At 40.3% G+C, this 14,212-nt stretch overlaps 1 protein-coding gene across 2 annotated transcripts in view; it reads left to right on the top strand.

The window, feature by feature from the left end:
* The window catches only part of GC (GC vitamin D binding protein), a 31,062-nt gene extending 17,812 nt beyond the window's left edge, over positions 1-13,250 (top strand). The window contains exons 6-13 of one of the 2 annotated variants that reach the window (XM_025174174.2): positions 905-999; positions 4,260-4,389; positions 5,590-5,792; positions 6,913-7,045; positions 8,803-8,900; positions 10,512-10,653; positions 11,591-11,676; positions 13,088-13,250. In XM_025174174.2, the coding sequence (XP_025029942.1) occupies positions 905-999; positions 4,260-4,389; positions 5,590-5,792; positions 6,913-7,045; positions 8,803-8,900; positions 10,512-10,653; positions 11,591-11,644 (855 nt within the window). In that variant the 3' untranslated portion in view covers positions 11,645-11,676; positions 13,088-13,250. The remainder of the gene's footprint in view (positions 1-904; positions 1,000-4,259; positions 4,390-5,589; positions 5,793-6,912; positions 7,046-8,802; positions 8,901-10,511; positions 10,654-11,590; positions 11,677-13,087) is intronic. The other variant, XM_007439831.4, reaches the window with a different exon arrangement.
* Positions 13,251-14,212: the final 962 nt, after the last annotated feature.

The following is a 14,212-nucleotide window of genomic DNA, read 5'->3' as shown; positions in this document are numbered from 1 at the left end:
AGTTTCCCTCTCTCTTGGCATTCTGGGAATCCCTACCTGGATGCATGGGGCATTGTGACTCAGCTGTCTTCACTGAAGGATAATTGCTCTGAAGATGACTTCAGATGATGGACTTAGGCTTCAAGAACTGAGGCTATTAAGAGGATGCTAAATGTGGGTATACTGTGGAGAATGGGGAAGAACGGAAGATACATCAGCCTTAACATGGAAATTGGACACATTCTTCTTCTCCCCATGGGAGCAAATATCCACACCCTTACCAGCAGCAGGATTCCTCTGCTAGATGAGGCATCTCCTCTGGACAGAAAGAGCCCTTCCATTCATGGAAGGCCATTTTTGAGTCTAACTCAAAAATGATTTGGGAAAATACTTCGCCATCACTCCAAGTGACAGTGGTACAGTGACTCAAGATGCCTATTCTGTGGGTTTCTTAACATACCTTCACCGATTATGTAAGTGCACAACATGTTCTGGCACAAATAGATAATGTTGCATCTCAGTGTTGTCAAGTTATGTGGGGACATAGGTTCTAGGGAATACAGAGGAGTGATGATTTATCACTCCATCTGTAAAATAGAAATAATTCTTATTTATTTTCTAGTGAATTGATTTAGCAGTGATCCTAATATTTGCTCCAGCTTTCTATACCCCAAATGCATTGTTTCCAAGTTATAGACAGTGTATTAAGAAAACAACTCAAACTTACTCATGGCCATTCAACTCTGTGCCTTGAATCAGGAATCCCAGATCAAAATCTCTGTCTGTGTAATTGAGTAAAAATGTATTGTTGCCCCACCAAATTAGCTGATGCCCTATTCATTTTTTGGGAAGCTGTTGCCCATATACAGTACAAGTCAAACATTTTATGTCTGCCTGACAGTTTTCTATTCCTTCTATTTTGCAGAGGCTACAACAGAAGCCTGTTCAGACACTTGCTCATCTATCAAACAAAGCCTGCTCTCTCCATGCCTTATTTGGGAAAAATAAAACAAAAGTCAGGTAAAACGGAAATCCTTTTGTCCCACCCATCGATGTTAGATCAGAAGGATAAAGGTTTAGTAGCTGAAATTCACATTTGAGCCATGAAAGATCCAGTTGGCTATCATCTCTATATACACATCTTTCCATTTTGATTGATTATGTGCCATCAAGTTGGTGTCAACTCTTAGTGAGCACATATATAGATTTTCTCCACCAATCTTTCAATTACTATTCTTCAAAACATGGCAATGCACTGAAAACACCATTGTTTTTTCCCTTGTCCTCCTTCTCCTCCTCTGCTTCCGCTTCTTTGTTACACTGCAAATATAATTAGGTGGAAACACAATATGTCATGGATGTAAAAAGGGGTGAGCCTTCAGTTGCACTGTTGCAGCTGCCATCTTGACTTTGTTGATCTCTCCCCAACGGATATCTCTGAGATGGACTGGGTCTTTAACTGATGCACCACAAGAAATCAACAGAGAACTAGAAATCTCCAGGTGTCCCAGTCTTAAATTCATAAAAATCATGTAGAAAAAAATCCAACAGGAATAAATTTTTTTAAAAAACGTATTTTGTATTTTAAAAAACAAAACAAATAAGCAATAATAACATCAGCACTAATATAATAATACCGGATAGTAAAAATACACAAATATTCAAACAGTTTCATCTTTCTCAGGTGTATACCAAGCAAGATAATCTTTTCAAACCATATCTCCTAACCATTAAAAGTTATTATGCATTCCATTATAATGTAAGATTAAAAATGGGGATGGGGAAAGGATCCAAAATTTTCTTTTACAAAGAAAACATATATAGAGAAATTGTCAGGTGGGAAACAATGTGTTCTGATCTTTTTCCTTAAATCTGTTCACTCTCTCTCTATCTCACCTGAATACTGTTCCTCTTTGGGAGTTTTGGGACTCTTAAAAAGTTACTGCTCTGGTTTAGGTTCCTGGACTTCATCATTTATTGAGATCCACCGCCACCACCCCAAATTGGTCACTGGGCAATTTTGGTGAGATATAATCAAAGCACGTGAAGCTTCAAGGATATGGGAAGTTTGGGAGACTGGAACTCAACAGCTTGGAGAGCTTGCAGACAGGAGTTGTTGGAAGTAGGTAGCTCAGGGTACCTTCATGCTGCCATCATTTCCAGTTCCTCAAAAGCTGCTTGAGATAGATCCATAATCAACTTCAGCGCCGCCAGAATTGAAACTTACCCTTATGAGTTTCCTCTATAAGTACAGTGACCATATTTTCTTGGGAAAAAATAAAGGACAAACCTGGAAAAGGGGAAAATCTGAAAGAGGTGCATAAGGATTTAAAAAAAAAAAACATTGTTTATGTTTATAACTTTGCTTTACAAAGGAAAATTCAAGAGCAAACCAAGAAAAACTACAAAAACACATCATCTATTAAAAATATTTAAAATCAAACAGTATATGTGAATTTATTTTAAAAAGACAATTCAATTTCCATATTTTTCACATGAATGTGAAAGACTGTGCTTTTGTACAGTAGAAGTTAAACGGCCAAAATAAAGGACAAAAGTGAGTTTTGGAAAAATAAATAAATCTAAAGGACAGCTTTCTGAAATAAAGGGCTGTCCTTTATAATAAAGGATGTATGATCACTGTATCTATAAGGTTTACAGTGTTTACTGTATAATTACAGAAAGTAAAGAATATAATTCAGTCATTTCCCCTCCTTATCTACCTGTTTGTTTATGATGTGTGCATTTGTCTGGTTTTGGTTGTAGTTCAGTCGTTAAGTCGTGTCCAACTCTTCGTGACCCCATGAACCATATTGCGCCAGGCCTTCCTGTCCTTCATTGCCTCCCTGAGTTTGCTCAGTTTCATGCTCATTGCTTCAGTGATGCTATCTAACCATCTCATCCTCTGCCGTCCTCTTCTCCTTTTGCCTTCAATCTTTCCCAGCATCAGGGTCTTCTCCAAAGAGATCTCTCTTCACATTAGGTGACCAAAGTATCTGAGCTTGAGCTTCATTATCGATCCTTCCAATGAGCAGTCAGGGTGATTTCCTTTAAGATTGACTGGTTTGACCTCCTAGCAGTCCAGGGAACTCTTAAGAGTCTTCTCCAGCACCACAGTTCAAAGGCATCAATTCTTCGGCGCTCAGCCTTCTTTATGGTCCAGCTCTCAAAGCCATACATTACTACTGGAAAAACCATAGCTTTGACTATGCGGATCTTTGTTGGCAAGGTGACATCTCTGCTTTTTAATATGCTATCTAGGTTTGCCATAGCTTTCCTCCCAAGGAGAATTTGTCTGGTAACTTGCAAAAAAAAAAAAAAAAATCTGAGCAATTGCAATGGGAGGGAGCTGCAAAGCTGTCAAAGCCCTCTGCTACATTTAAAAGATCTGTGAAGTAATAGCATCTCAGCATCACTATAAGGAGAGAAATAGGAGTTACAGTGAAACAAGAGTGCCCAGCTCTGCAAAGTACACTTCAATTGGAAAACGGCCTTTAGCAAGATTTCAGATAACCTGCCTCTAAGTCAGAAACATGTAATGGCATGAAATCATACAGGTCTGGAGCTGATTCTGGAGCATGCACAGATTCCATAAGAAAGTACCCTTAGAATCAGCCAAGAGAACTAGTATCTTTTCCTCTGTAGATTGAATTGCACAAAGATAGGGCATGGGTAAACATTGTCATGCCCACAGATACCAGGGAGCCCACAGACCTCTCTTCATGGCAATTTAAGTCCCCTGTCCCACCAGACATTGTTTTAAGATTCTTTTAATTTTTTAAAAAGGAACAATATTCTGTAGAGCTGCAATCCAATGCTTTGCTTGGAAACGTGGTTACTTGTCCCAAAAAACAAGGCGAAATTGAGTTAGTAAGGAAAGCTACAAAGGGGATCGCAGGGAAGCAACCACAAGGGTGAAGGAGTGTTTGGTTAGGGGCCACACCAACCAAAGCAGTCATTCTGGGAAAGGGAAATTCCATATTCATGGCAGACATTTTGTCTGAGTGCCTACCACACACTCTCCAAATTTCAACTAGGCCCATCGTCTGCTAGGATTCAAGGATTACTTGCGTTTCTTTTCTCGGTGTTGATCTCCAATTCATCACCTAGCAATCTAAATGTTATATCAATTAAATAACAACAACAATAAAGAGAATTACAAATGTATACATCTAAGTCCCACAGCATGAAAAATGCTTAGAAAAGCCAAACATTTTTGAGCGGCTAATTCAACTCTTGGTTGGCTAAATTCTCACTTTCTTATCTCCCTCGTGCTCTAGCTACTTAATCAAATTTACCCAGCAAAGCCCAAGGCTGCCCTTTGCGAATGCCATAGCCCTTGCCGAAGAAGCATCTGAAATTCTTTCCAAGTGCTGTTCTAGTTTGGAAGAAAACTGTATCCAGAATGAGGTGAGTAGGACTAGACAATGCAGCTCTTGCTGGACTTTACTTCCAGTGGCCCAGTGATGAAGGGGAGAAGTAATTCTGGTGGCAGAATTCTCTACTCATACTGAAAGACCTTGTAATGTACGATGTTCTCTAACCACTGATCAAGCAATGGTCATCCTATGTGGTTCATTTGCCGTGCCTAAACTATTCATAAATATCTGGAAGTAAGTCTCACTTCCTTGCACACTTTTCCAATAAGTGTGTATGGAATTGCAATCATCATGTGACCAGCTGGGGAATTCTGAAAAGAAATATTGATGAGTCTGGACTGCTAGTGCTTCCATTTTCATCTGAAGGCTTAAGAGGAATTTTGCCCAGTACAGGGCCAGCAATATTGGACCCATGGGTCCACACGTGCCCACTGCTTGTCACTTGTGCCTGCAAAGCCTTTCGTATCCTGTCTCTGACTGCTGAGAGGGATACCCTATGCTCTTCATCTTTGGGAGGAAAAAGGTAGAATCATGATTATTTTCATTCAACCTAATAAAAACAGCAATCTGTTTTCACTGACAGAGCTGAATAAGTAGGCAAAGAGACCTGCTTTACTCCTTCAATTCACCTCTCCTCTGAGGCCTCCCCCAGCATTCCTCATAGCCAACATTGCTATTAGAAAGCCAGCTAAGGCTTTAAAACAGTGCAAGGGGCCTCACTGAGGAGAACTGGATCACCTTTCTCCTCAGCCAAGAAAAACCAAACTGCTTCTTTACCTCAATGAGGAGAAACATGCCACCTCTTTGCCACCATGAGAATTATACTGCCTGTGCGACACACGGTGCCTCTTTTAAGCTAAGCCACTTCTCACGGGGATAGGCTTTTCCTCTTTCACTGTTCCTAAACTCCTGCATCACCCTTTGCCATCCTTCTCTCTGCTGAATTCAAAATTCACATTGAGCTAAGTTTTGAACCCCACAAGAGGAAAAGCCGAAGTTTCATGGTGAGTGGAAACATGAAGCTTCTTCACTGTCCTGCCAGCCCCAGCTCCAAATCCCTCCAGAACATATAGTGAATAAATCCCACATATACATCTTTATTTAAAAACAACAAGGAAAAAGTTGATGTCCTTTCTAAGGAAGTCTTGTGCAGTTCAGTCAAGTGCAGCTCTATCAATCCAGTCTGTCTGCCTTGGTTATGTTGCAAAGACAGTGGCTTCTTTTCTTCCAGGTCAAGATTCACATCGCCAACATCTGCAATACGGTCTGTGCCCGGAATGAAAGGATTAAAAACTGTTGCACTTCTAAAGATGACATAGGAAAATACTTATGTATTTACTCACTCCCATGGGACAAACATCCCGAAGTCCCTCAGACTCCCAGTTTGATTGATGAAGGCATCTGCAGAGCAGGTGGTGAAGAAGACATATATCAGTAAGTGGATTTGGAACCCCTTTTCTTCTTCTTTAGAGACAGGATTTGCACGCAGTGTTTACTGATAATTTAATAGGGCTTTGGGGAAGAAGGTCAATTGCCCTAGGTCCCAGAGATTTATTTATTTCTTAGATTTATACCCCGCCTTTCCTTCAGGAGCTCAAGGTAGCGTATATAGTGCTGCTTCTTCCCATCTTTCTCCAACGGCAGTTGCGTGAAGTATGTTAGAATGAAAGAGAGTGATTGGTCCAAGGTCACTCAGAAAGTGGCCATTGCTGAGACTGGACTAGAACCCAGCTCATAGTCCAACACCCATCACTATATCACCCTGGTCTCATAAGGGGAGAGTTATCCAAAATGATCAATAGTTTTCAATAATTCATTTGATCAAAAAGACCAACATTTTGGGGAAAATGAATCCATAGAAATAAAATCCCAGAGACGGTGTTAGCCTTGCAAGGTAGTCCAGAGAAGAAGCACAACCATGAGTACCAGCTCCATCTTTATTGTAAGGTTATGTTAACAGAATCTTGCAAGTCTGAAGGTAGCCTTCCTTTCCTTCCCTTTTACTCTTCCAAAAACTAGGGAGGGTCCCTTCTGAGATGCTTTCTCCACCCTTCCTCCTTTGGACTCAAATTTCATTTATCAGACCATTGTCTAGGTTGCAGCTCTTCCTTCTGTCTCCCAAGGTCATTCCCACAGACCATTTCAGACAGGATTCGGTTTAGATGAGAAGGCAGGCTGCTTTGCCTGTCCTTCTGTCTTTTATCAAAATAAAGAGGCCAGTTTTAAATGTGTGCGTTCTAATGATGTTTCTCATCCATTATCATTGACCATGGTGAGGGAAATCTATAGGGTATGGTAAAATAAAAATAAAATTCAAGAGGGTGGTTGTCATCTTGACTGCAGACACCCCTGGCCACTGTAGTCTGTAAGAGGTAGCTGGGGAATTCTACATCTGCTCATGAAGGATTGCCACATATGGTCAGAAATGGTCAAAAATGGCAGGTGGACACACATCCACCACATTCTTCTTGCTGATGTATGTTGCTGTTGAGGTTGTACAGTCTAAGGCTGCAATGGGCCCACAATTTCTGCAATATCTTTTTTTCTTTTGCAGTTATATTTCTGACATCGCTCGGCAGTATACCCGTGCTCCAGAGGCTCTTCTCATTACCTTGTATGATGCCAGCCAAGCTGCTGCCAGTGATTGCTGTGGCCAGGCTGACCCCCACAGCTGTTTTGCAGAGAAGGTAAAATCTTAGAATGTTCTGAGATGATGGAATTTGCCCATCCTATGGCCACCCATGAGTGAGACGTTACCTGCAGGGAAGCAGGACATATTTTGTTCCCACTTCTGGTATCCTCAGAGCAGTGTTTCTCAACCTTGGTGACTTTAAGATCTGTGGACTTCAACTCCCAGAATTCTGGGAGTTGAAGTCCATACATCTTAAAGTCACCAAGGTTGAGAAACACTGCCTTAGACTTTTACAGGGGGGAAACTTCTACTTCATAGGATCAACTTTCTGAGCACTTGATCAGTTCTAGCCCAGCTTAAAAAATATTTTAATTAGGAAAGTAAAAGGAAGAAAGGAGAGAAAGAAATATGAAGTTGCCCTTCCACAGCAACTTTATATATATTTAAGATATATAAGCATTGGAGTCTTTCCTATTATCATGAGAGATGCTTTGTATTTCCATTTAAATTAGAGCCCTTCTTCTTTAACATGCATCTATTTATCTAATGCAAATTGTGGCAGTGGGTGTCTCTTCCCCTGTGACTCTGCAAGGTTGCCAGTCATCTTTGGTTCTCTCTTTCAGAGTTAAATATACTACCCCCATTCATATGGGTTAACGTCAGCCTAAATATGTGAGCATCCAAACATAAAGGGAGGAACAAGAGATCAGACCAAGTCCCCTTTTATAGAGCTTTCCTTTAAGAGTGTGAAGAACTATATCTTTCAGTTTGACACATGGGTAGGAACATCTCAAGAATGCCACAGTGATGTCAAAATAACATTGAGTGCATCATGATGCCATCACACAAAAGATTCCTTGTGTCTTTTGATTCATTTGTATAGATACCCATAGCCACAGGCAACGTCAGATCAATTCTAGTTGATTCACACCAGATGGTACCAGAATATCACTGGGCCATCTAACCAAGGATCATTCTGCACATCTGGTTCAGCCATCTAGAACGGGTCTACTGAGGGTCCTGCTCCCATGAGAAATAAGGGAGATATGGGCCAAAAGGCAGGCCTTCTTTGCATGATGGAATGCATGTCCCCAGAAGTGTGCTTGGCCTCCACCCTTCCTTTTGATTAATTGATTGATTGATTAGGTGCTATCAAGCTTGTGTTGACTCTTAGTGAACACATAGATAGATCTTCTCTATGATGATCTGTCCCCACCCTGGTCTCTGATATTTTGGAAGATGCTAAAACTGTGCTTTTTCAACAGGCCTTTGGCCCATAAAAAGAACTTGTGGGCAACCATCTAGTTCATGAATTTTGATGTTTTAATATGGGTTGGGAGGTATTTTGAAAACTGTTTTGAATTCTGCAACACCCATAGTCTGTAGATTAGGAATACACAGAGAGAGAGACATTCCAGTTCAATATATTGATACATGCCCAGGCACAGACACTCTTTTTATCTAAATCAAATCAACAACTGGAATCAGACCAGACCTGATATACATTTCTCTGGTGAATTTATTTGGATATTGATCTGATCATGTCCAAATGATCCGGTAAGTGGGAGAGGATGACAGGGCAGTTGCCCAAATAAATATTCCATCAATCTTTGTTGCCTTCTTTTTGGAGTAACTCATAATGATGTCCTCAACCCTTCATACCTACAGCACTTCCTCAGTTCCTTCCCCAGAATTCACGACTTCTGCTAGAAAAAGTAATGCTTGCTTATTGGGAAAACTTTGCTGGAGTATTTTTTTAAACAGGGAAATGTTCTTCATGAATGCAGCATGATACTTTCTTCTGAATTCTAGAACTCGCAAACGATCGCCCCACTACAACCTTTGATTGCAAAAGGAAATGAGCTTTGTGCAGAATATTCAGATCATACTTTCGTGGAATTCCTCAAGAGGTAAATGCTCCAGTTTATCCATAGTTGCATGGAACTGTGTATTCTAACAGGCTTTTGAGTATGGCTTCCTGACCAATAATCATTTTCTCAAATGAATTGTCTGAAATAGATGGGATGATTTCTTTCAATCAGAAAAGACATGTTTGATTAATCAAGTGGTATGCTACAGCTGTCCCTTCCAAAAAATCTGCATGGTTACCGCTCTGATTAATGAAATATGAATTGCTTTCTTGCTTGTTTGCTTTTCAAACAGAATCTTTCACTGTGTTTCACTAATTATAAGGTCCCTGTAGAGACACAGGAATTCCTCTGAAAAATGCCAGTTACAGAAACTTGGACTTATTTGTGTCAAAATAAAAATGTGTCCATATTTTCTCTTGGTCTCACTGTCCAGTCTCCACCTGCCTCAACTTGGTGCCCTCTGGGTAGGTTGGAATACCACTTTAATCATTCTTAGCCATCATAGTCCCATTTCAGGTTGCAAACTCAGACAAACATTTGCTAGGTGAGTTTGCAACCTGAGGCAAGACAGTTTGTTTCCCACAGAGAAACAAGGGTCAGGAATGCCTCTTAAATCATGCTACAACCAGCTGTCTTTAATTAAGAGAGTTTCTCCCTTGCTTGGCAAGGAGCCCCACTGAGCCTCTTTGCTCCACTCTACTCTCCGCGTCTGAGGGCTTGGAGGCCATACCTCATCATCTGACTGCTCCAGCTGTCCTGATGGTGCCAGGGTTTGATCAGCCTCAGGTGATTCCTGCCTTGGTGTCTCCTGAGGCTGACATTCCACTGGTTCAGCTGGAGCAGCTTCTTCAGAGTCTGAGTCCTGGACCATGACAATCATAGAGTTATAGCCTAATAAAGTTGAAGGGAACCTGATTGAAGAAGGAGGAGCTATCTTCTGCTTTACTTAAGGTGAGCAAATCTCCCAGATTTTATTGACAGCTGTGAGGTGCGGGGCACATTGCAACCTGTGTGCAATGTCTCCAGCCCTGTTTTTCATCCTCCAGGGTGGTAGCCTCCACAGAGTAGGCAAGGGAGCAGAATAATAAAAGGTGTGTTGAAATCCTGTGCTTCAAGCTTTACCTCTTTTGTATGTACGCCATGAGGTCTTGGACATGTACAAAAGGGGCAGAACTTACAGATGAAGGCAGCAAACTCCTGTAAATACCCAAGCCCTCTGATGATTGCATCATTTGCCTGTGCTTGCACAAATGTGATTTTGGTTGGTGCCTCTTTCTCTTTCTTGCTTTACAATTTAAGCAGCAAAACAGATGCAGCAAACTTCAGGTTCATTGACTATACACTCATTTTTTGTAACTTGGGGCTCAACCCGTGAAAAGGAAAAGGGGCAAAAAATGACCAGGTGTCTCTGCATCTGCTCACCCACATACATAGTGGCTCTCAGAGACTGAAAATTACAAATCCTGCCTTGAAAAAAGTTGTTTATCCATAACACTGATGTGTATGTAGACCTAACTGGCTTGAAAATACAGATGCTATATTTTCTTGTGCATGAATATATGCAAAAATCAGGTCTGTGTAATTTCGGGGGGAACCCTGTTTTCTTGCCTTAAAAAGGGGTTGCTAACATGTAGCTATATTGAATTGCAGACTAAAAGCAAACGCCAGTAGGCTGCTTCCCCCCGGTACTTTGGATACTGAGGATCATCTGTCTGCTGTGGTTGAACAGAGGACTAGTTATGTTTCCAAGTGCTGTCATCTGAATGCACCTCCAGCATATTGTGGAATGCAAGTAAGGCTCAAGCTCCCTTCTTTAGCAAAAGAGTCTTTTAACTCCTGAGGACTCCTGGCCCTCTTGCTAGTGCATTCCAAAGAACATTGCCCTACCCCAAATTCCACACCTGACTATTCAGCTGTAAATTATTCAGTTTGTACAAGAATGAGCTGGAGGACTTCTAATCCACCTCTCACACTCAACCAGTTCACAGGTTTGGTGAATTTGCTCCATCCTTAAATAACTGGGGAAGTCTAAAAGCCTGACTCAGCAATGAAATTCCAAAAACCCATCCCCTTTCTCCCTGTAGGCATCTGCAGAGGTTATACTTCCTGATAAATTTCAAAGAATCAGAGAGATGGAGAGGAATCTTCAGTCTGAAATTATAGGTTCCCCTCCTTTGACTTACGCCATAACATGATTTATTTAATTTGGGGTTATTCTTCAAATCCAGCCATTATGGTTGGTCAAACTGTGGTTTGGGACTTAGCAAGTTGTGTGAACCCAGCCAATAGGGGTTGATTCAATCAGCCATGTTTAAACAACTCTTGACTTAGCACAATAGGTGAATCAGGTCACCTTCATTGAAACTGAGAGATGTTAGTTAATGGAGACTGATTGGCAGATTTCAAAAAAGTTCAGCAAGGTCAGACTTCATTAATACGTGGATGGGAGACCACCAAAGAATTCTAGGAGTATAGGCTAGACTGAGAAGTCAGAAAAACATCTTAGAAGAACTCATGTGTGTGGCTTGTTCTCTTTAGAGAATATCCATCACATAAAACCTTGTTTCTTTACAGCAGTTAATTAGTAATGTTTAAATGGATTACATCTGATTGAGTGGAGTTGGGACATTTGTCAACAATCTCTTGTCCCAAAAATGGAGAACTGTACGCTAAAGATTTGAAAGCTGTAACTGAAATAATCAATTGAGGTTTTGTTGTTGTTGTTTCAGGTCAAACACACAAATAGTCACATTTGTTTCCTTGATGACTGCAGAGAAAACTAATTCTGAGAACATTCCCTTTTTTTAATTCTCAGGTAGGTGGGAAACTAGAAAGAGAGTATGGCTGGGTACACCTAACATGCTAACATCTCAACCATGTTAAAGAAAACACAAGTGCTCCTTCATATTACATGCTATTCCCAAACAGGTAAACCATAATCTGGTTTACCATAATGGAAACAGGCTCAGACAATGGCTGAGTTCCCACAATACAATGAACCACAAACTACCCAACCCCAATTTTTGCCTAGACTAAGTGACTTGTGTGAACCCAACTGGTGTGTGTCTATGCACACACAGGAAAAAAAAATAAACAAGCAAAAACTATTTTATATCTTTCTCAGAGGGATCCAAAATCTGAACTACTGTGAAGAGTGCCGGACCACTACATATTCTGTCACCCCCATTCGGGTTTCAATAAATGTTGAAAAAATGAAACAAAAGATTCACTCTGGGCTTTCACATGCAGAAACATGCTATCCTTGGCCACCTGGACTTGGAAACAACCGAGAATGTCATATGCATAATCAGAAATACAGAGTAGCCATGCCAATGAAGGAGGAATTAGAATTCCACCTATTAGGTTTTATGGTGATGCTAACCATATCAATCACACTTTTAACTTGATAAAGTTAGAAGAATTAGCACTTTACCTAAAGATGAAATGTATAAATGTACCTCTATCAAAAATTAGGGCAAAAAAAATCCTTTTGCCAAAAATATTCTTAAAGAACTGAAACAGATTCAGGATCAATTTCTTCTGAATATGTTCAAAATTTGGAAAAGATGGACCTTTAAATTAATTCACACCCATCACCTCTTCAGCTTTTTATATCATCATGCCATCTATGATGAAGATAAAATTTAGCAGTACCTGAGTTGGGTAATCAGAGGATTTTATTATTTAAAAGATTTATGTGATAGGGACATTTCTAAAATGGGAGGACAATTGCAAATTATTTTAGGAAATTGGGCTCTTTCATGATTCCAAATATATTGAATTCTATATTTCATTGCAGTTCCAGTAGTTAGAATGCAAGCAATTAGAGCCATGATTAAAATAGAAATTAAACTAAATGCCATTATTTAACAGGAACAAAAGGTTATAAGGGTTGAGATTGGCCAGTAATCAAAACAGTTGGTAGAGCCAAGACCAATGAAGTGGGTGGGGCCAGGGCAAGTATCAAAATGTTAATTTAACATACAATTGAAATCAATTGAAATAAAATGAATGAATGGTTGTTCATATAATGATTCCCTGAGAATTTAATTATTTCCCCTTGTAGCGTATTACAAATTATTCTTGGGATAATTTCTAGGGAGGTGGCATCTGCCTGGATTTACAGTTCTTTATTTCAGCTTATTGTTTTGTTAACCCAGTTGATCAAGGAATGCATCTCTTCTAAAAAAAATCACTGATGGGAATATTCTTTGCAATGTTTACAGCTGTAAAGAGCTTTAAGAAGACAAAACACCTCACTCTGGCTTCTGTGATGGGCAGACTATAGTTTTTCCTGGGTCCTCAATACTGTCAACTGGGAGCTCCTTTCTTTTTTATTATTTTCACTTCCTGTCTGTGGAAATCTCAATAAAATATCTGTTCGTCATCCCCTGGTTTTACGAGTTCATTGCAAGAACACTATTTTAAAATTCACAACTTGTCCCCCCAACAATCTACTTTGAAAGGAAAGCAAGGGAAATGGGTCCATCTTGTCCCACCCCATATATCTGGATCCAGAATGAAGGGTATTAAACTCAGACAAAGCTTAAACATGGGTTGACATGGATTGTGTAAATCAGTGCTGGAAAAGTAACTGAGCCTTGCTAAGGCATGTACTATAATGATTTTCGTTTTGAGGAATCAGTAGATTTCAGACCCATGGCCAATACCTACAAACAGCAGAGGAACATTTGCCATCAGCCACCATTATGCAGGATTAGTACCTGACTGTACATAAAAATGCAGTGTGACAATCTCTAGCATCCTGTCCTGTCTGTACCCAATCAGACATTCTTCTTAACTGATAGGTAGAAGCTGAACTTAGGAGAAATAGCACAAGTTCTCATAACTTTCCCATGGCTGGCCAGAACAAGAAAACAGGCAAAGACTTAAAACAGAAGATGTTTCAGGAAGAAGTGAGGAGAGATGGAGGTTTAATGGCTGGCAAATCAAGGTAGATCTAAACAAGGCTATAAGTATGAGGAAAGGCTGGGACAAGAGTCTCAGAAGTAGATGGGTAAGATGTGAAAAAGACCACTGAAGAAGAAGAAGATAGGCCTTTGTGGAAAAAGGCTACCCTGCACAGATGGTCTTCTTGAGGAAGATGGAAGGGTTGGGGAGTCCATGTCCTACCAAGAATGTGAAAACCACTTCAGGCCAGTATAGAGAAACACCACCAGCTAATACAATTACCTCTTACTTTCTTGTAAGTAGGAAGTAGGAATAGAACATAGAAGTACTAATGCGCATATTTAGTCAAGACTCTCAACTACACACACAACATAGACTTCACAAGATGTAGGAAGCCTTATGTTACAAGCAAAGAACTCACTTTAAAATGCCCGGGCAGA

Source organism: Python bivittatus, unplaced genomic scaffold (genome assembly GCF_059951505.1).
Source record: "Python bivittatus isolate LINGU-HERP-01145 unplaced genomic scaffold, Pbiv_v1 ctg000070_np1212, whole genome shotgun sequence".
NCBI lineage: Eukaryota > Metazoa > Chordata > Lepidosauria > Squamata > Pythonidae > Python > Python bivittatus.
This window is presented reverse-complemented; position numbering and strand designations above follow the sequence as displayed.